Source organism: Phacochoerus africanus, chromosome 6 (assembly GCF_016906955.1).
Source record: "Phacochoerus africanus isolate WHEZ1 chromosome 6, ROS_Pafr_v1, whole genome shotgun sequence".
In the NCBI taxonomy this organism is placed as follows: domain Eukaryota; kingdom Metazoa; phylum Chordata; class Mammalia; order Artiodactyla; family Suidae; genus Phacochoerus; species Phacochoerus africanus.
The window spans coordinates 73,128,887-73,151,973 of record NC_062549.1 but is presented as its reverse complement, the minus strand read 5'-3'; the positions used below and the strand labels follow the sequence as shown (position 1 = coordinate 73,151,973).

The following is a 23,087-nucleotide window of genomic DNA, read 5'->3' as shown; positions in this document are numbered from 1 at the left end:
TCACAGTTATGACCTTCAGATCATGTATGAGGTTAAGACTGAGATAAGGATATCAGAATTCATTCCCAAAGGAGTGAAAGAGCTGAAAATCAAATGGAATGAGAATCCCAGGAAGCAGTCCATAATAATAAGGGAAAAGAGATTTATTTCCGTCATTTTTGACTAAGGGATTTTTTTGGAAAAACATTTTGGATTGTGGGTGCTAAATAAAATGTTTAAAATGAAGTTTGTGTGGTTTTTATTTATATCCTGCATGGTTTCAAAGAGAATTTAATTTAGCATATGGGCTTAGAGAAAATATAACAAAATACTATGAATTACATGTAGAAAAAATAAATATAGAGATAAAATAGCAACAAGTATGGAGCTGATTTTTAAACATGAATTTGTATAGTGATCAGGCCTTTATTCACTCAGGGCAATTTTTTTTTTTTAATTTTGGAGCACTAAAGAATTTCATGTGTTAAGTATAATTTTTCATAACTTACACAATATCTTCATATACATTATCTCATTTGATCCTAAACTGACTTTGTGAGGCAGTTATTCCCTACATTTTCAGACAAGGGAACCGAGGCTCATGGAGGGACTTGAAAATCCAGTCCTTGCTCTTTTCAAAACTACTGATCATTACAATTCCTGTGCACTAATAAGTAATGCCTTTCAGTTCTGTGTAAGAACAATATACACTTGACTCCTGTGGCCCTGATCTGCTTTACAGGTGCTTTCGATCTGGAGGTGGAAAGACTTAAAATTAAAGGACTTTAGATCTGGGACAGACCCTTCTGGTAACACTTAACTCCTTGGCTTTACATGAGTGCATCTCAGCTCTAAGAGGCCAAACATTTGTCACAATGATCCAATCAGTTTGTGGTAAGACCAAGGTCAAAAGCAGATTTCCTAAATTCTTTTCTTGGCACCGCATGGCCTCTGTAGCTCCATACATATCCATTTCTATGATTTTTTTTAACATATGCAATTCTGACCTTTCTCTTCACAGTTTCTCATGTGTTCCCTGGGTAAAGTTCTGCATGCATACTGACACAGCTACAGGGCCTCGCATGACCTGGCATCAGGGACGACCCCCACTGCTCACCTCTGCTAACAATATAGAAATAGATCTGATTGTAAGGATGCTAGGCTTTCACGTAACATCCTCATAGAGATGCCTTGCTCAGGCTATGGGTAGAGGACATACCTCTGAGAATAATACAGAACTGAGTTTCTTCTGGAAGGTGGGGACTTTCTGGACATCTATCACTAGGAAAGACGTGAGGGAAAGCACTCGGAGAGGAGGGACAAAATGGCCTTTGGAACATTGGAGGTCTTGAGCAGGAACCTCTTCTCTCCCAAACTAAAGATGAGTGAGCTAGATGATGCAATTCCAGGTAATTTCTCATGTCAAGCTTTCGTCTGCTATCTGAAAATCCCCTCCAAACACTTAAAAAAATAAAAACACAAAAGCCTGAGTTGACATTTGGAAACGCCATTCAAATTATGCAGCAACCAACCACTGCCAGACCAGCACAGAGGGGTCGGTAGAATGACAGATTCCAAAAGGGAAAGGAAAATATTGGGCAACAGGAACCTGAGCCACTAAATCCCAGTCCCTTCTGCCCTAGCACTGACTCTCCTTCCACTGCCAACAGCAGAGGCCATGGGTTAGCAGACGCACTTCCTTGTGCAACCTGAAATTCCCTTAACAGATCCAGGAACTTTGCACATGGTTCCTTGTGACTTGACTTCAGTTCCCATCCCCTACTTTTTGTCCTTTTGACAAACACTTACTCATCCTTCATATTTCTGGTTCAGACATCCTATTCTCTTGGTAACCTATCCTGACACTTAAAACTAACTCTGTCCTCCACCTCATTCCCAAATCAGTGCTCCTTTTGAACAGGGTCTGCCTTTAGTTCTAGTGCCTAGCAGTGCAGGAAAGAGTACGTACTCAGTGTTATTGGAATGAACAAATAAGTTACTTTGTTTTTTCCCTTTTAAGGCATTTTTCAACAGGTAATTCATAAACACAGCAAAAATTTCAAACTGCACTCAAAACATCAGTGAAAAGTAGATCTTTCTTCCAATTCCATACCCCCCCACCTTCCCGTGGTGCCAGTAGTATCCTTTCCGATTAAGTACATATGGGTATTTTAAGTGCAGCTCTTTTATTTTTCTACAAAACGGTAAAAAAATTATTTATAGCTATAAAAAATATTGCTTATAAATGTACAATATATATTCTGTCACTTATTATACATTATATTAGACAACTGTATATTGATAATACATATAACATAAATAATGCATAAAACATAAATATATGAGTCCTATGCCTTGTTCTTAAGTCAGGCTTTTTCTAAAAAAACTAAGACAGCGTAGTATTCCACCACAGGGGCATACCATGGTTCACCGCACATTCCCCGATTTCTGGTTTCAAATTTACAAATACTTCCATTTTCACTGTCAAAGTCCTGTCCAGCAGCGCAGAAATACTTTCGCCCTCCAACCCCGCCCCGAGCGGCCGGATCATTTCCTAACATCTTTCACCAGCCCGGGGCAGGCCCTGCGCCTAACGCGACAGCCCGCTTCCCACCACGTGCCCTGCGTCCCCACCGCAGGGCGGAAGAACGCGGCACCGCGCGCGCCGCAGCGACGGAGCCGCACGTCCCCTCCCCTCCCCCAGCGTCTCCCAGCCGCCGCGGTCTCCCGTTCAAAAGTGCCGGAGAACGACAAACGCCCGGCCTCGCCCGGCTCGGGGCGGACGGGGCGGTCGGGCGCGGCAAGCGCGGCCCTGGGCGGGGCTCCGGAGGGGCGGGGCTCCGGCCAGCGGGGCGGGGTGCGGCCGGCGTGCGGTGCTCCTCCCCTTTCCCCCGGCGGCGCCGGCGGCTGCAGCACTTCCGGGTCGGCGCGGAGGCGGGGCGGAGGCGCCGCGACGGCTGTTATTGTTCGACTGAGCTGGGCCGGGCGCTGTCTCCCTGGTCTCCGTGGGTATCGGTTTGTCGCGCTTCAGCTCAGCCCCTCTCTCCTGTCGGTTTGTCCCGCTTCCTCTCGGCACCTCGCTCCCCACGGCTGACGGCGACGGCGGCGGCTGCGGCGGGCGGGGCCTGGCGTTTCAAGGCCGAGCGGCGCCGGGGTGAGGGGCGCGGAGGAGGAGGAGCAGTAGCAGGAGGAGGAGCCGTGTGCCCTGGCACCGAGCGGCCGCGGCTATGGCGTACGCCTATCTCTTCAAGTACATCATCATCGGCGACACAGGTGAGGCCCCGGGCGCATCCGGGCGGGTGGCGGCGGCCTTCGGGCCGGGGCTCAGGGGCAAACGACGTCTGGCCGCGGCGCGGGCGCCGACGCGGCCGGGCGCCTCCCCGCCGGCCGCGCAGCTCCATTTCCGCAGTGCTGGAGCTGGTGACGTGGGCACTGCGAGCGGCCGCGGCCTGGCGGGGCCTGGCCCGCAGACCCCCAGCCCGGCCGGCCCTGCGCACCTGGGGACCGCAGCAGCCGTTTCGACGCGCGGCCTACGGAGCGTATGACAGGAGGGCCGACCTAGTCCGGGGCCGCCAGAGCCTGACTCAGATGATTACACTCCCTGGCCAAGGCCCCTCACCTTGGGCCTCTCCGCCGCCTTCGAGAAAGGGAAAGGGGGCAGAGGAGAGCAGAAGGTGATGATGGGAGGAGGGTCTTGGGTTTCCTGACCCTTTCCACCTTCCACCAGGCATTTGCCCAGGCCTGGGCAAAGCGCTCCCTGGTATGGGAAAGCCAGCTGAGGGAGAGACGGGAACCTTAAAAAACAATTATATATATATGTATGTGTGTATTCTTATTCCTCTCAACGCATAAATCAGGATAAGTCACATTCCATTACTTGACACCTGGGGGATCCCTTTCGAGGTCATTAAAGCATGAAAGAGTTCTGTCGACTTTTGCCATGTGTGAACTAGGATTATTTGATAGTAATGCAAGGTCGTTCATTGCCCTGGGTGTTTGCTAATGAGCGTGTGTCGGTGTGTCTGCTGGGGACACAGATTTTTTTTCTGATACCTCAAATCCAGGCTCACAACTGCCAGTGTTCAGGTGACCTGATGTCCATTTAAAGCAGAAAGAAATTCAATTATTCTCACTTAAAATAACATCCCAATGCATTTCACGATAAAGTAATAAAAATCATTGAAAATATATTTTTAATATCTGTGATTTCTGGCATTGCTTTTCATCTAATAATAAAACTAAGACTTGTTCAGGTATTATAACTATTAATATACCAGGGTCTGATTTCAGTGATGACTCTTGCACAACTTTGGAACCTTTGCACAACTTTGGAAATGTAAGCAGCAGCCTGTGGTTGCACTAGTGTTACGGCAGATTGAATAAGTAACACAAGAATCATTGCTTCCTAAAAGGAAAGCTTTTATGCTGTAAATATAGTTTTTCAGCAAGGTTTTTTGGTGTGTGTGTGTGTGTGTGTGTGTGTGTGGAAACAGGATGGTTTTCTGCATAAAGTCCTGTGTTTTGCACATGTTCAGTAGCAAATTTATATACTTGTAAAAATGCTGAGCTTACTTGAAGAAGGACCAGGCGTTCTAAAGCCCACTGGCTAATTTTGATTTAGGCTGTAAAATTAAGATTGGAAGAGGGAATTCACGTTAACTACAATGTGAATGGGTTCAAGAAGTAGAGAGAAGAGCGATTATGGAAATTTAGCAATAATGACAATTCAAATTAGGCTTCGCAGGTTGCCTTCTTTCAACTTTCTTAGTGAGCATCAACTGTACGTAAAGTATTCAGCTGGAAGTAGTGGGACTACAAATATGAACAGGTTGGTGCTCTGTTCTTTTGGAATTTGCCCAGTGCAAAAACAATCCCCTGGCAGTTCAAAGGGAAGACATTCCTTTCCTGCCATTGCTGCCTGAGCCTTTGACATTAGCCTGTCTGCAGTGTTACCTTCTCCCCACTCGAGTTCAGCTGACAGAGTTGACTGTCAGAGTAATCTTCCCAAAACATGGCTGTTAGGAGGCTATTCTTCTCTTCACATTCTTTAGTTCAGCCTTCAGGGAACTCTGCATTTCAGCACCCGCCTTTAACTTTTCTAGCCTTCTTTCCCAGTCTCCACTATTCTCCATCTTCCTGCCAGCAAGGCCCAGGGCTTCTTCCCTGGCTCCTGTTGCTCCCTCTGCTCAGAATGCCTTGTCTGTCGAAATTCTCTCTGTCCTTCAGTATTCTAATTCGCGTCTTCCATAATGCTTTCAGAGTCAACATTTATTAAGTTCTTTTGATATGTCAGGCTTTCCTGGGATCTGGGCTGGAAGAGACTACTCCTTATCTGGCTTATCTGGATGTGTCCCACTTTGTATCTTTTTTTTTCCGATGTTAATGCCTGTTTTGTGGATACTTGTGTAGGCGTTTTATTTGATGATCTACTTCTTGAGGGCAGAAAAGGTGTTTTGTTCGGCTTTGTGTTCCTGGAAGAGCCTAGTCAAAGGTAGACCCTAAACATTTAATTAAGTTAATGCGAGAATAGCCAAACAGGCCATAATGTTCATATTAATAACACTAATAACTTGACAGAAGAATTTTTTAGCCCAATTCTGCCACTTTCTTACTATAAATATTAACTTGGGCCAAAATTCTTTACCATGTTTTCTTACTTCAGAGTATACTCAGAGTGGTAAGGGACAGTTAATATGGCCCTTCCCATACACACACCAAATAATATTAAACCAATAGTGGGAAATCTGCCCTGATTTTTTTAAAAAGTCACAGTTTGAAAAATATGCATTTTAGAATGAAAGTAATCACTACTTTTCCTGTTTCTCACTTTCCCTGGCCTATGAAACAATCATTGTTAGCCTTCCCTTCTCCTAGTAGTGAGATAAAATTAGGACAAATATGAAAGTGTCTTTCTTTTCAGAGTTCCTTCTTTATGGAAGAAATTTTTAAAATACTTTACACGATCATGATGATACTGTTGAAATATTTATTTTCTTATTATATGGCCAAATGCTGTTAAAGTTTTTCATTGGTAGTGCCTTGTTCCTAAAAGATCGTTCAGGAAAATGTGTCATTTAAATTTAGACATAAAGTAGAAATTGGTTTTTAACAAGCCTGGCTTAATATCATAAGCAGATAATTATAGAGGGAGAGGAAAATCATAATAAACCTATAATTGCTCCTAAAATTCTGGCATCTGCCTACCATTTTAATCTCGTCACTAATCCCTCCCCTTTCCTGCCTCTCAGCTGGGCACACAAAAGCACAAACCCTGTTGTGTTCTATCTGAAATACTCTTTCTTACTGTGCTTCATTCCTCCACCCCAAGCCAAAGTGAAAAGAAAAGCTAGGTCCAAACTTTTTTTTTTTTTTTTTTTTTTGCCCATACCCAGGACTTGCGGAAGTTTCCAGGCCAGGGATTGAACCTATGCCGCAGCAGTGACAATGCCAAATCCTTAACCCACTGATTCACTAGGGAACTCCTAGGTTAAAACTTTCTTACTTGAGCCATTCCATTCATTGATTCTTTTTTTTTTTTTTTTTCCCATTCACTCTTTTAAGATGGTAACAAACCGTCCTGTTCCCCCTTGGCTTATATTAGTCCCCTCCGCTCTTCCTTCCTTCCTTATCTACCCCACAGTTTTGTTTCTTTTGCTTTTTGTTTTTGCTTAAACTCTTCTGAGGACAAGTGCTATACGAGAAAATAAACTAAGACCAGCCTGATCACACATGATCTGAATGTATTTTTTAATGAGATGTAATTGACATACAACTTCGTCTTCGTTTCAGGTATATGGCCTGGTGGTTTTGATATGTGTATGTATTGCAAAATGATTTCCACAATAAATTTAGTTAACATCAATCACACATAGTTAGAAAAAACATTTTTTCTTGTGATGAGACCTTTTAAGATACACTCTCTCTTAACAACTTTGCACTGTTCAATACAGTGTTGGTAGCTGTACTCATCACACTGTGTATTACATCCCCAGGACTTTCTTGTCCTTTAGCTAGAAGTTTGTACTTTCTGGCCACCTTTACTACATGCATCTTAAATAATCTTTTTGTTTGTTTGGAAATCTTTAGACTTTGTCTCAAAAGTAAGAGATCAGAAATGTTTAATTGATAAATGGATGGGCCCTTGGGGGAGGTGCTGTAGGGCTTTACCTGGAAAGTGATGTTTGCGCTGAAATGAGAAAGACACAAAGATTTGCCAGGTGGGCAAAGGGGAAATATCTAGTAGGTAGTTGGAAGTACATGTTGGCAACTCATTCAGTCAGTGATGGTTTTTAAAAGAGAGTGCGATATTGGGAAACTAAAAACAGAGCCCTACTGTGGGCTGTTTTATTGAAAACTGAGTGTGAAAGAGAAGGAAAGAGTGAAAAGTTTAGAGTTGGTTGCAAGATCAAGTTGGCTGGTGTGTGAGTGTGTGGTGTTAGGGTAAGGGAGACTTGAAGTTGAACATTTGAAAGTACTAGAGAGAGGACAGGAGCAAAATTCTAGAGAACTTGGGGGAGGAATGGCTTTTGATTCTCCAGAGCTTTAGAGCTGTAGCAGAAGGAAGACCCCTTCCTGTGGGAGACTCAGAAACTCGAGTTTCTTTAGATTCTTGTGAGTCATCTAGGGTGGTGGTGTTTGTTGCTTTTTTTTTTTTCTTGAGGATTTATTTATTTATTTATTTTTTTAAGGATGCAGTGACCCAACCCTCAGAGATTTTGATTCACTAGACCTGAGACGGAGTTTCTTGTTGCAAAGCCTGAGGCCGGAAACACTAATCATTTTATATAATTATATGACCAAGTTTGTTAGACTATTTCAAAAAACAAACAGTAGAAAAACAAACTGGGTAATTGAGTGGTAGAAAAATTCTCTTAGCTTTGTTTAAAATTAATGAAATAGATCATGCATGTAAAAAATAAGTATATGTGTGTACAGTCTAGTAGCTTTAAAGATAACAGATACCCACACCAGCAGTGTACAGAGCCTCATCATGTACCTCTCTCTCCCAGGCTTCCACTACCCTGAATTCTGTATTAATCCTTCCCTAACTTTTCTTCATAGTTATAGCACTAACACATCCCTAAACCGTATTGTTTAGTTTTACCTGGTTTTAGATGTGCTTAATTGTTTCATTAATGAGTGTGCTATGCCTACAACATACCCTTTTACCGTCATCTAGAATTCATGTTAAGTTTTGGCTTTATGTGTGTTGTTTGTAGTCTTTCAGGATTGTGGACCACCCTTTCCTTTTCTCTTTCTCTCCAGCCAGTTTCCCGAATATTTCTGTTGCTCCTGACACTTTCTATTAACTCTAGAGGCCACAGCCCTATTGTTCCTGTTCCTTTTTCCCTTCCTTACCTCCTCCTCATCTCCAGTAATGACCCCTTCCATCTAGTGCTCTTGTGCTTCATGTCCCTGCTCCATTCCTGCTCCTGCTCCAACGGAACAAGAATTTCCTTCTTCATCTCCCCCACTGCTCCCCCTCCCTTGTGTTATCTCGACAGCTCTCGTCCTGCCATCACCAGTCATTTTGCTGTTTGATTTGAGCAGCTCCTAATTTTGCCAGCTCAGCTGTTTTTTCTTCTCACTCTGGCCCAGCTGCACTTACTCCATTTTGTTATTCTCTGCTCATCCTCAGTCTGGGAGGCTGTGTCCTTTGCCACAGAAGAAGATGCAGCCACATACCTGACCGCCCTTGTTCCTCTTTCTGACTTTTCATTTTTTATGAGAAACTTTCCCATTTGATTTCAACCACCTCATTTATTTGCAAGTCTTAAAATACCCCACATTCTAGCTGTTGTTCCTCACTTGTATGTAAAGGATGCTTGGCAAAAAGATGTTAGATCTCCTCCATTGTCATACACTCGTAGTCGCCCCCTTCAATTCCTACGATGTGTCTCAACTCAAATGACTTGAGTCTTGTCGCTGGAGATGCTGTTCCAGTAGATCTGCAGTGAGTCCTGGCCATCTGTATTTTTTCAAAGCGTTGTTGTATGACAGTCTTCTGCTAGTCAGTTTTGGGCTTGTTTTTGCCTGACTGGTTTTCGAAAATTGATTCTTTCTTTCCTCCTATCAGATTTTCCGCTTTCTGGGGTTTTGTTTAAGTAATCCCTAAGGCATATCTAGGGTGAATTTATATGGAATTCTCCATCATGTTAGTTTTCGGCTCTGCGTCTGTGCAGTAGATTGTCATGAGGAAGGAATTCTCCACAGTTTTATAGTTCACACACACTATCAGAAGCTTTTTATCTTTTAGTCTTCAACAGGTAATTATGAGGTTACCATTTCACAGGTGATGAAACTGAGCTATGTTCTTTGGAGCAAACGTTATTTCTTCCCTCCCCTGACCTCTTCTACTTTTCATAGCCGTGATGTAGCTCTTGAGTTTCTCCAGTTCTCTCTTGAAAATGGTGGCCATTTTCGGGGGTGACTGACAGTTACTGTGTTTCTGGTCAAATCTGAGGAGAGGGAGGAAGAAAAGGAATATTGATGGATCATGCTAAGTGAAGTTCTTGAAAGCAAGACTCTGTGTGGCACCGAGTTAGTGCTTCAGAAAATGATGAATCTGCTAGGTGGCCTCTGCTCTGTAGGCTGGATGCTTCAACTAGTTTAATTCTCCTTGTTTCTAAAAGGATTTAAGGGCACTTACTTTAAAATTTTTTACAGTTATTTTTTTAATGCAGATGAGAGAGTATAGTTTCATGTTGCTAACTAATGTAACAAACCACCATGCTCTTAGCAGCTCAAAAGATACAAATTCATTATCTTGGAGTTCCGAAGTTCTGCATGAATTCATGTTGATGTCAGAAGTCTGATGTGTGTCTCACTGGGCTGACATTTGGCAGGGCTGGGTTCCTTTCTGAAGGGCCCTTGCTCATTCAGGTTGTTGTAGAATAAGAGTTCCTTGTTGAGCTCTCTGTTTTCTTGCTGGTTGTCATCTGAGGGCTGTTCCCAGCTTCCAGAGTCCACCCACTTAGCCACATAATTTGGCCCATGGCCCCCTTCTTCCATTTTCAAAGCAAGCAACAGTGGATCAGATCCTTCTGTATGACTTCTGACTCTTCTTGGGTCACCCCGTCTCTCTGACTGAAGCTGGTAAAGGTTTTCTGCCTTTAAAGACTCATGTAATTAGATTGGGTTTACCTGGATAATCCAAGATAATCTTCTCATCTCATGGTCTGTAATCTTAATCACATCTGCAGGGTCCCCTTTGCCCTGTAGGATAGCATATTCACAGGTTCTGGGGATTAGGGTGTGTAGGCAGACTAGGGAGAAGCAGTAGGTAGAGTAAATTGAAGTCAGAAACAAAACTAATATCCACATTGTGGGCACTGTATTTAGCACTGAGCAGTGCAGAGAACGTGGTTTGTGCATTCATAGAATTAATTATTCCTTAATTGAGTCTTGAAAGGCATTTTTTTTTTTCTGATTCTTAAAAAGAATGCAGTGGAATGTAGTGAAAATGTAAATGTACGAGTAGTATGTTTATACATATAGGGCCTTTTCTGACGGTGTAACTCATTGAATCTGAACAGTAATAGCCACAAGGAAGGCTCCGTTGTGCAGGTGTCCCATCACACCAATAACTGACCAAGCTGGAATTTGAAGCCAGGTCTTTCTGACTCCAGAGTCCACGCTCCCTCTCTCCTCCGTATGTTCACATTGCTTGATTCCCACAAGTTCCACATCACACCTCTCTCTCTGGCTTACCAAGTGCTGAGGCTGTTGAATGGATGTGGGAGTACACTCCCTCAGTTTCCTTTACTGAACAGATGCCACCTCCACTCTGCAAACCAGGGCAGAACGCTTCTGTGTCACACAAGGATGACATCTGTTCTCTGCTCCTCACCCTCTCTGCGAGCTCAGGCAACCTCTTTGGTGTGTCCTCATCTATAAAATGAAATGAATAAATGAGGTCAAGTGTGTAACACTTGACTTAAGAAATAGTTAGTATTTCGCCCTCCTTTTTATCCTGCTTCTTTGAATGTTTTTATAATTTCCCCATATGCATTTGAAAAAACGAACTCACATTTGACCACTGCTGTACAGTGTTTGAGTAATGCTGTTCATAGCAAAAATAATTTCTTTTGCTCACCATGTGTCCTGGATATATTGATTTTATTTCACTTCCCTGCTTAGCTTGCTCATTTGTGGCCAGCTGATACTTTGAAGGGTCTGCCATCCTGGACTCTAATTGTTGCTTTCCTAGCCTAGGTGGTGGTGGTTTTTGTACTTAACATATTCATTTGCAACTCAGTGTTTTATGGGAGGTTCCTTTATCAACACTGTTTTAACAAGATTGATTATTGGTTAGCAAGATTCATTTTATTCCAGATATCTTTATTTTTATCAGCTTTATTACTTAGTGTAGTCTATATGACTATCCAGTTCCACTAACTGAGAAAGACTACGGTTTTGTGTTACGAAGGACCCATTTGATTACGAGGAGAATAAGCTTATTCAAACTAGCTGAAGAAGAGAGGTTTTCATGAGAATTTAAGGAGTGCTCAGGAATCCAAGAAAAACTTTGTAAACAAGTCTTGGGGAAGTAGACACTCTGAAATCTTTGTTTTCCTCACATGGCTCTCTTTTGACTCTGAAGATAATTAGGAATGTGTGTTTTTTGTTTTAAACGTGTTTTCTTTCTCTCTTTTTTTAAAAACATTCTTTTTATTATTAGTTTCTGGCTTTATTTCATATAAATAAGAGAGTATATAGACTGTGTTGATTCTTAAGTTATTTGAGACTAATTCTGTGGCTGAGTACTTGGTCACTCTTTATACATGTTCCATGTGTGCCTGAAAAGTGTATGATTATGTGTGTGGTGGGTTCAGGGTCCCCTACATGTCCATTTAGATCAGTCTTGCTATTTCCATGGGCCATGTCTTCTCTATTCCTACTAGCCTTTTGAGTTTGGGGGTGAGATGTAAATATCATCTATTAGGACGGTTGGGTGGTTTTGGTTGGTTGGTTGGGCTTTTTGGTTTTTTGTAATTTTGTCAGATTGATCCCCTTTCCCACCCCCAGTAAATTTGAGGGCTGACTTGCTGGGTGTGTATAGGCTTTAGGTCTAGCTGGAGAGTTAATCATTCCTTAGCTATTTAAGTCCCCTTCCACTTTTTACATGTTGAGTATTTGGGAGTGTAATTTTTGGTACTCAAGTATTTTATATCAACTGCTGACTTTTTGTTCATATTTGCCTAGTATATACTTTTTCATCTCTCCTTTTTTCCTTTGGAATCAGGCTTTTTTTGTTTTGTTTCGTTTAGGAAACAAACATTACAGATAGAATTGAAGCCCATTGTATACTCCTCATCTCTCTTTGTCCCTAGAGGTAACCAGTCTCCTGAATTTGGTGTTTATTATTACTGTGAAAGTTTCCAAATGATTACTATGTATGTATGTATCTGTAAACAGTGCATGGTAGTTTATGTATTTTTTTCAATTTCACATTACTGAAGTATTACTGTACTTGCTCTGAAGCTTTTTTTGTTGAGAGTTTTATCTGTATTAATATGTTTTGCTTTATTTTGTTGATATTTATTGCCTGACTGGTTTAGTTTTCATTGTATTCTCTTGCGTTGTAAAAGACTGTACTGCATGGTATTCTCGTGGCTGCTCCTTGAGCGCTTGTGCTGGAGTTTGGGAGAGATGCACCTTCCAGTGGAGCTGTGGGTGGAAGGGGTGCTCCTCCCTCTTCAGCTTTCCCAGCTCATCTGAATCACCTGCCCGCAGAAGTTAACCAGTCAACCCTCATTCTTTTAGCCCTATTATGTCACCTCTCTTTTAAGCCTGATTTGTATACAGCTCATTGTTCTGCTTTTTAAAAACTCAGTCTGAGGAGATGTCTTTTACCAGGAGAATTTAATCATTGATGAATCTGAATTTATTTCTACTTTCAGGTACCAGCCTGGTTCAATCATATGCGCAGAGATCCAGGCATAGATGACAGGCATGCCCTTTTGCCAGGGGCTTTTGTCCCACCCAGGAAGCAATATGGTGGTCAGATTTCCCAAGCATTCCAGTGTCACCTGTTCCTTGTATGACAGTGTGGAAAGAGGATACCTACCAGTAATTCTTATTTGTGCCAGGAGCAGTTAATCGAATTCCTGAGTTTTCTGTTTGTAAAATGTGTATAGTGCCTGCCTTGTGCAGTCTGTAGGATTATTCTCTGGTGCTCTTGGTTTTGAGGTTTCTTCTCCAATTTGTAGCTGTCTTTGAAATTCAGGTGTCAGTAATTTGTTTCCCTTCATTTATTTACAGTTGATAAATCAGTGTAAGTAGTGTATTTATGCTTGCTCTGCAGCCTCCAGCATTATTAACCTTGATGGACGACTCCCCCTTTAACATTTGTCTACCTTTAGCAATAATTATTTTGCATCTGGGAGGCAAATAATGTATTATTCTAAGTCCTCTCTGGTTATTTTAGCTTAGACAGCACTCTTGAAAGTTTTCCTAGAGCCTAGTATTTGTAATTAGGATATCTCATCTTGATGAGTATGGTGGCTCCTGTGCTTACTTGTTACCTTGGCAGAATTCAGATGTCTTCACCCTCAGTTTTCTCATCTAGAAAAAGTCGGTAGTAATGTCTGTCTTGTCTACCTCACTGGATTATTGTGAGTTTGAAATAAACATTGTGCACAGATGCCTTTAAGCTACAAAGTGTTTTATTAATAGTAATATTTTAGAGATAATTTTTCTCATCTATTGAGTATCCTAAAGGTAAATTAGTGAGGAAGGTCTTGCCTGCAGAAAAATCTATTTACTTACTGTGCTGACTTCAGACTGTAATTACTTGAGTTGACGGAAACAAGCTCACATGTTCACCTGCAAAGTGGCACTTCTTTGATCCTGAAATTCTCCCTGGACTCCATAAAGGAAAAGGGCTTTTCCAAACTCAGATGTCCTCGTGGGCCCCTTCAGGTTGAGAAGAACAGCAGGTGGAGGTGCTCTTTTTCACTGATCTTCAGGGAAGAGGTGGTGAGCCCACAGTTGTCTCTTATACTCAGTCTTGGTACCTTGAGACACCTCTTGAATGGCTTCTCTCATTGGAACACCTCTGGAAAGAGGCAGTTCTATGACTAAACAGACATCTTCAATATAAATGAATACACTGATCAAACACTGATCAAAAGTGATCTTCTTATCTCTTTGACAGAGTATTGTTGGTTCAGTTTTAATCATTTCAAAGGGCAAAGTACAAGTACATGTGTCTAAAATCACTTATGCTCAAAAGCTGTACTTGATACAAAAATAATAAATGGGGGATTAGTTATTAGTTACAAATTAAAGCAGTAATAAGTTGTATGTCTGGTGAGTTGATTCACCAAAGAAAGGTATTATGTTTTTTCAGGATATCCTTTGATATGAGGTGAAGAAATTTTTAGGTTTCGTAGCTAAGGGAAATTTTAAATGTACCCATAAAGGGCTGCCCATGTAGGCAAGCTCAGGGGAGCACACTGGGTTTTTTATGTTTCATAGCAGCATCAACTTCGATGAAGGCCAGTTTGGTTGAAAGAGCTAATGTGCAGATGATACCAGACAGAATCTGAAATAACATTGACAGGCAGAATGACTGGCTAACTCTAGCAGAATGGCATTTACTAAAAACGAAATGAAAGCTCTGTATTTACTTTTAAAACAGCCATACAATAGCAGCATATGTCTAAAAAATTAAAGGTTTTACTTCATTAGGTTCAGTATAAGTCAAGTAAGCAATAAAGCTAACAAAGAACTCTAGGTTAGTTAAAAGTATAATGCACAAACTGGGCAGGTGATGGTTGTGCTGTCAGGACTCAGCTGCAGGTCACTTAGGGAAACCCTTGTTTGAGACGGATGTCTCTGCACATCAGAGTCTGCTCAGGAGACCCTCGGGGTGGGATGAAGGCTATTTCAGCTGTGCCATTTTAGGAGAGATGGAAATAGCTGAAACATTTTGATCTAAACAAACAAACAAAAAAGACTTTAAAGGAGAATATAATGAAGTCCTACTGTACAGCCCAGGGTTCTATATCTAATCTCTTGGAACAGACCATGATGGAAGATAATGTAAGAATGCGTGTGTGTGTGTATGAGATTGGGTCACTTTGCTGTACAGCAGAAATTGCACAACATTGTAAATCAACTATAATTTTAATAAAGAGAATATAATAATGACCTTCAAATATTTAGGTGACTGTCATTTAAAAGAGGGCTATAACTTACCCATTGTGGCTTTTTGTGGACAGGACAGGTCCATGAGTAGAAGATAGATTTGGACTCCCTGTGTGACATGGAAAGATTGTGTTCAGTGGTGAGTTGGTCTGTTACTGGGGCAGAGGTGTGATTTGACACATTAGGGCAAAGAGTAGGGGGTTGGATTTGAAATTTTGTCTTCTTTTTAAGGAAATTTAAGATATTGTGTGGGCATTCCCTGTGCAGGGGTTAGAAAAATGAACAAGACTGCCCCACCCTAAGGGGAAGACCCATTTGCCACAGTAATTACAGAATGATGTAATAGAGATTTGTGTGTGTAGAGTACTAAAGGAGTAGGCAAAAGATTTGTTCATTTGAGGGAATGGATCGTAACAGCTTCAGATTTTCTGTAAACATTTATTGAGCACCTACTGTATGCTGAGCACTGTGCTGTGGCTTTCATACACATTTTTCACAGTAATCCTCCATAGCTGTTGACCTCTTTTACAAATGATAAATAAGCTGTGACACCATCACACGTGGTCTTGTTTGTCTGAAAAATCCCCCACCTAATCCTGTAGAATGTTTGTGCTTTTGCCCCAATTTTTATATTTGTTTTATGTGTGAAGAGCAGAGAATTGAGCTGAGCTCCTCAGCCTTTTATTTTGCCAAGCAGCTTGGATGACTTTGTACCGGGAACATTATGCAGAGTGTGGCATATAGCATCCCGTCAGGCTTTGTGGGAACTTGACCCTGAAGGAATTTTGGGACCGTGCTGAGAAGAGCACTGTGCGTGTGGAGTGGAGGGTGGCGTGGAGGAAGGCTCTAAATGGGGTACATTTCTACTCTTCACTCCAGTTACTGGCCTTTTGTAATTATTGAGGTCTTTTCACCATTTAGCCTTTTTTTCTTTCTTGGTCTTTCCCCCCCATCCTTTCTGGCTTAGATCTTCCTTTCTTGGAGAATTTACCTGAGAAATGGAAAAATCATAATTGGATTTGAGTGTCAGTATGTGAATTTTGAGTCCTAGCTATGAGTAAGTCTTGTTAAAAGTACTACTGGTAAGTTACTCTCTACTGGCTTTTAGGAGTTAAAGGAAATCAAAATCTTCTATTTCACAGTGCATTTTTTTTACTTGCAGGCTTCCTTCTAATTTTCTCAGCTGACCAATATTTAATGTAACTATTTCTGGTCACACTTGGAGGCTTCCTTCCAATTTTCTTAGCTGACCAATATTTAATGTAACTATTTCTGGTCACTTTTGTTATTTAAAAGCCACATCACTGTGGAAGTCGTTGGATGAGGCCAGGAAAAGTATTGCTTATATAGTGTTTGATGCTAAAATGGAACCTTTGAAAAACTTACATCTCTCTTTTTTTTTTATTATGGTGAAAATGATGAATGCTTATGGAAAAAAATGAAATAAATACCACTTTAAGTAGTATAGAAGTGGTTTGTGTATCCTTCTAGAAATTTGCTCTACATCTTTAAGCCTGTGTGTGTGTGCGCGTGTCTCTCAATCCACCAATATCAGTACACAGTTTGCACTTTTCTACATTTTTTCACTTAAAGGTAAACCTTAGATGTCTCAACATATCATCACATATAAATCTCTCTTACCTTTTTAAACACCTGCATAGCTGAACCATTCCATCACTTCTTGATCCTGGTCTGTGGAAGACACCTACTGTAGTTAACTTAAGATTTTATTGGAAAGACTGGATGCTCTGTAGAATTGATAGGAAGGCAGTAAAATCAAGCTTGAAAGTGGCAAAGCTGGGGAAGGCAAGGCACATCCAATTCCTGCTGTTAGAACAACTTTCTGAAGCCGATGCTGATGATGCCAGTGGTCTCACCTCTACTGTAGCCGTTGTGGATTCTCTCTTGTTGGTCTCTGACGCTGGAACATTCCTTCAAGACTCCCAAATTCTGAACAGGACCATCTGATTGGCTCAGCCTAGGTCACATGTAACCACAATGGAAGGCTACAAATCACTTTGTTAAAAATAAGAACTTAGAATATTTAATTTTGAGCTCAGTATATATTTCATATACTTAAATTCAACAGGCTAGTCTCAACATTGTTTATATCAACTGATAACCTAGTCTATGTTTGGGGATTTAGTACTTTGATTTAGTTGCGGTTACCATGTACTTCTCCTTAGTTTAACCCGGCAAGCTGCATGAAGTAGATCTTTTTGCTTAGAGCCATTTATATGGTAACAGACTATTTAGAGATCAAATATGATAAACTTATTGTACAGTAATTATATTCTGTATTTACATCCAAATACCTTTTTCCTTCCATAGCATCATGAAAAAGTGTCCTCTTCAAGCGCTTCATTGAAATATATTTCTGAGATGTTGCAGGTCTTATTTGGAATATTTACGTTTGAAAGGATTAGGAAAATGGATTAAAGTATGTTAATATACATGATATATTACCTGGAACATTGTTGTTTGGGACAGTCAGCATCAAGGAAATAGTATTCATTTTTTTAAAAACCTTTATTAAATTTCTGCTTTGTCAGGGTCATTTAGCTTATAGAGTATTTCCCTTTTCCTCTTAGTATTGCTACTAATATTTAGCAGTGCTACTTCTTAGCAATACTAAGAGGAAAAGGAAGGTGAGATAGCATTCTAAAAGTTAGGAGAGGTATTGGTTGCAAATAGTAATATGTATCTGAGAAGAACAAATTCAGGAGGCTAGATGGTACAGTGGAAAAATATGATTTGGAAGTTAAAGACCCAGTTTTGAGTTTCAGTTCTTCCTCTTACTCTGTTAACTTGAGGCATATCATTTAATCCTTAGTTTATTCATCTTTAAAATGGCATTATCATTCCTGTTTTACTGATCTCCTAAGCTTACTATTATGGTCAAACAAGACTGTATAAGAAGAGAATTTATTTTCACCTTCATACTGTCAAAAGTCATGCATATATTTTAAATAAGAGAAGACTGTGTTAGCATAAACTTGATTATAGAACTACATAGCTTCAGTTAAAACTATTTAATTTATATTGAAGTGATATTTGGGTGTCTGGCAGGTATCATGTAGTCTAAGCTGAATAATTGCTTAAGATACTAAATGGAAACCAGAATAACCCTATTTTGAAACCTGTACTGTAGTGTGATACGTATCTTCAGTGTTTTCCATTATTTATCTGCCATACCAAGCATGTAATGGCGTCACATTTCTTGTAGCCGTAAAACCAGAGTCTAGAGGATTGGACACTGAAACCAGCATTTTAGTTGGTTCTTTCTAGAGCAGTGGAAGGCACATCAGAATAATCACCTGATGAGCTTGGTAAAACACTGATTTCAGGAACCAGAGTCTAGAGGATTGGACACTGAAACCAACATTTTAGTTGGTTCTTTCTAGAGCAGTGGAAGGCACATCAGAATAATCACCTGATGAGCTTGGTAAAACACTGATTTCAGGACTCCACCCCAAAGTTTCTGATTCATTAAGTCTGGGGTGGGGCTGATGATTTGCATTCTAACAGGTTTCCAGATGATGCTGATGTTGCTGATCTGGGCACAACACTTCTGAGAATCAGCACTTTAATAAAACCATATAATTCATCATCCAAACTGATCCATCATTTGTCAGGACACCAGAAGTAACTGAGCCTGCTCCTGGCAAACCAGGATTAGGGTCATCCTAATTTTACCTAATGGAGAAGTCTTTTTACAAGGAGGTTTGTATAATAAATCGTCACCTGGTGGATGACTCACAGTGCCCGAGGTGCATTTATTTGTTTATGTTAAATTGCCAACTGATGATTCAGTCACATTTTTCCTCGATCCCTGCCCTTGTAATTGTGAATTAAAGAGAGGTTTTCAGCTGATTTATTTTACCATGAATACTAGCATAAATATTGTAGATGAGTTCTTCTCTTGGCTATGTGATCTAGTGAGATACTGGAGAAGACTTTTTTTTTGTCTTTTTGCCTTTTCTTGAGCCACTCCCATGGCGTATGGGGGTTCCCAGGCTAGGGGCCCAGTCGGAGCTGTAGCTGCTGGCCTACACCACAGACATGGCAACGCGGGATCCGAGCCGCATCTGCGACCTACACCACAGCTCATGACAATGCCGGATCCTTAACTCGCTGAGCAAGGCCGGGGACCGAACCCGCCACCTCATGGTTCCTAGTCAGATTCATTAACCACTGCGCCACAACGGGAACTCCTGGAGAAAACTTTTCAAATTTGTCTTTTACAAGCTGTTGTAACAGGTACATATTACATTGCCTCCCAGGGTTCAGATATGTGTGTGAGTGCATATATATTTCTAAAAGAGTGGTTTCCAAACAGCACTTAACCTAACCTTACTTAGTATATAGTTAATATTTGCTATTCTGATTCTTTTTTTTTTTTTTTGTCCAGTTCACTTTTTAAATGAACTAGTTGTAACCCACTAAGTTGATTTTGTAACCTAACTGGTTATAGCCTGCTGTTTAGAAAACACTACACAGAGGACCTCTTTGGTTCCAACATACTGTGACATTCTGAGATTCATTTTTCTTCATTATGATTTTTCTCACTCTTAAGCCATTTTTCCACCAGTAAAACAAACTAGTTTGGGAAAGTCCTAAGAGTGGGAGGAAGAAAGGAAAAGGATGCTATTTTTACCACATTCTGCTATCTTCCTTGCTATTAAATTTAGCATTGTATCATTTATTCCCTATAACATTTGCAAATGCTCCACTTTGTTTCAGTTTTCTAAAATGTAAATTGCTCCTTGCTTTGTTTTTATGAAAATATGCACTGAAAAAACACAAACTAGGTCTTTCCTAAGACTATCTAAACTCAGTTTATATTTAAAAATAAAACGCTCATCTTTACCAAATTCAATTTGGTTTATTTTAAAGAAGGATGTGTTAATCATACAAGTTCTGTCAGAGTCCAGCTAGGAAAAAGAAAACCAGGAATTTGCATAGGGGAAGTCTGGTGTAAAGAATCATTGATTCTGATGGTGGGAGGTGGCTAAGAGAATGCTAAAGAATACGGCAACAGCAGGCAGAAGGCACAGCCAGACCTATGGAGGGGTGCGGCTGAGGCCTTCTGGATGGCGGAGAACTGCACTTGAGGGCCATGGTGGATTGGGAAGCTGTGGGTCGTCTTTGGGGGGTGGGTGTGTGGTGCTGTTCTTGGGGGCCCACAGAGAGCTGTGGGTGCTGCTTCCTGCTGATGACACTTCCTGTTGCACCAGCTGTCAAGGGAGAGAGTTCTTAGTCTCTCCAGCAGGGCAGAGAATGTTTGAAGCTGGAGGCCCCGGGTTGAGGAATGGCGCACCAGCGTGCTCGCTAGAGCTGCCGTTTTCAAAGGGACATTATACTTAGGGGCAGGTTCTATCAGGGTTGCAGTTCTAATTTCGTGCAGTCATGCTTTTATTCTCTAGTATCATTTTTCTATCTGAAAAATCTACTGTTGAATAACGCTTTTTTTTGAGAATTTACTTTTTAAAATAAAGACTGAGTTTGTCATTATGTAGAAAAGGCAAGTCAGTCCCTTTGTGATCTTTTCAGTGGGCATGCAGTACACAGGTTTTGCATTCACTGAGTACCTACTTTGTAAGCCAGGCCACAGAGCAGAGTGGTTTTCAGAATACGAAATGTTACTGCTCCTGAGGGAGGCAGGGAGATGATAATCACAGTATACGGTGAGAAGTGGTATGGCTATAGCGTGGGATGGAGTGCTAGTCTGCCTGTGGGCACTGGGGAAGGAAAAAGCACAGATGTGTTACCTTTTATTCTCTACATGCTGTTTCTTTTATTCCTCGCAGTCGTATTCTGAATAAGGTGGGTGGTAACGATTACCATTATAGACATAAGCAGACAGGCACAGAGACCTGAAACCATCGTCACACTCAGGATCCACATTTAGTCCGGTATCTGTTATCTCTTAAATTGGTGATGTACGTTGAAATGCAGGAGGCAATGATAGTAAAAGTTTACCAAATATAGAACACAGGACTAATAATTTAAAAAGTGAATTAGCTGTGTCCCTGCCCTTAATGTAGTCCAGCAGTCCTGGTAGAATGTCATAGGGGCTCTGATTGAGCTACTGGAGAAGCTTGGAATTTCATAGGGTCCAGAGTGCCTTCCTCCTCCTCGGAAAACTAAGGGTTAGATGGCATTTAAGCTGGTCTTCGAAAAATGAACAGGGTTTAGACAAGTAGAAATGGTGAATAATCAAAATGTAAAGGCAAGAAAAAAAAAAAACAACCAGAAAGGTAGCTGTCATTTATTGTGCATCTGCTAAGTGCCATACCTCATACCTTCCTCAGTATAAGCCATCCAGCTTCACTGTAGTATAGACCATGTGTCAGGCAGTTACTGGAAATAAAAGATAAGCTCATTAGATGTGTTGGACCTAAGTATTAGACTGTGACAGGTTAAGGTAGAGTTTGAACTACAAACACAGTTGAAAATACTGAAGTTTTTAAAGGAAAAAGTATAGGACTGGAGTTACGACTAAATTATAAATTATCTACACACACGTGTATATATGTGTTCACGTTGTAATAAGCAGCAGAGACATCCTAGATGTTACATGTAATCCTTTCCTTCTAGCTTCTCATTCATCTCTGCTGAAGCCCTATGTAGGACAGATTAGCAAGATGGGCTGTAGGTAGACGATTATTACAGTGGTCCAGGTAGGAGGTAGTAAAGGCCTCATCTAAAGCAACAGTAGTGAAAATGAAAAGTTTATTGGTGGAGTTCCCATCGTGGCGCAGTGGTTAACGAATCCGACTAGGAACCATGAGGTTGCGGGTTTGGTCCCTGCCCTTGCTCAGTGGGTTAACGATCCGGCGTTGCCGTGAGCTGTGGTGTAGGTTGCAGATGCGGCTCCTATCCCGCGTTGCTGTGGCTCTGGCGTAGGCTGGTGGCTCCAGCTCCGATTCGACCCCCTAGCCTGGGAACCTCCATATGCCGCGAGAGCGGCCCAAGAAATAGCAACAACAAAAAAAAGACAAAAAGACAAAAAAAAAAGAAAAGTTTATTGGTGACAGTTGGAATTAACAGGGTTTAGACAGGATGTTGTAGGGGCTGAAAAAATGAAAGGTGAAAGTAGTTTTCACGCACTTTTCCATCTCAGGAGTACATACTCCAAATGTGGGCTATTTTTCAATTATTTTTAATATAAAAGTAATGATGCACATGAGAGTATTTAAACTTGTGGAAGGGCGGAAGATTGGATATGGGGCAGGTGAAAGATGACATTATACCAAGAGAAACAGGTCAAAGGAAGTACAGAGTTTAAAACTTTATATAGCCTACTGCTTTCTCCCCTGCTCTCTGTGTCTCTCCATTTCTCATAAGGACCTGTGTCACAGAATCCACCAACCTGAATCCAGGCTGATCTCATCTCAGAATCCTTAATTATATCTGCAAAGGTCCTTTTTCCAAAATAAGGTCACATCCACAGTTTCTAGGGGTTGGGACTTGAACATCCCTCTTTGGCCTACTGTAGTAAGCCACCAGGTGAATACCTAATTGCAGTCATTGAGAAGATTGCTGCCTTAAATTCCAGAGGAGGAGGTGTAGAAATCAACAGCATGAAAACAACACTGTAGTCGTTTTATTTAAAAGAAAATTATAGGTTGTGAATATTTTCTTCAATTTCAGAAAACATGTATTTAAAAATTTGAAGTTGAGGTCAGATTAGTTTGGTTGGAGATTTTGTTCCTCAGCTCTATTTATCTTGAAGAATCCTCTAGCATTTTTATTAAAACTTAAGCAAAATTCAAACTTTTTGTATTTGAGCCTTAAGATAATTCCTTTGAATGTTTTGTTTTTCCCATTTTACAGATGCAGAAATGGAGCTTAGTTTCTGTAACTAATTTGTCTGAGGTTACAAGATACAAAACAATACAGATGTACTTGAATGCTGGTGTTACTGTAAAGCTTGTGTTCTTTCTGATGTA

General features: G+C 41.0%; 1 protein-coding gene across 1 annotated transcript in view; it reads left to right on the top strand.

Annotated features, from left to right (window-relative positions):
• Nucleotides 1–2,869: 2,869 nt before the first annotated feature.
• Nucleotides 2,870–23,087, top strand: part of RAB2A (RAB2A, member RAS oncogene family) — an 80,963-nt gene continuing 60,745 nt past the window's right edge. The window contains exon 1 of the mRNA XM_047783869.1: nt 2,870–3,252. Coding sequence (XP_047639825.1) covers nt 3,207–3,252 — 46 coding nt within the window. The 5' untranslated portion in view covers nt 2,870–3,206. The remainder of the gene's footprint in view (nt 3,253–23,087) is intronic.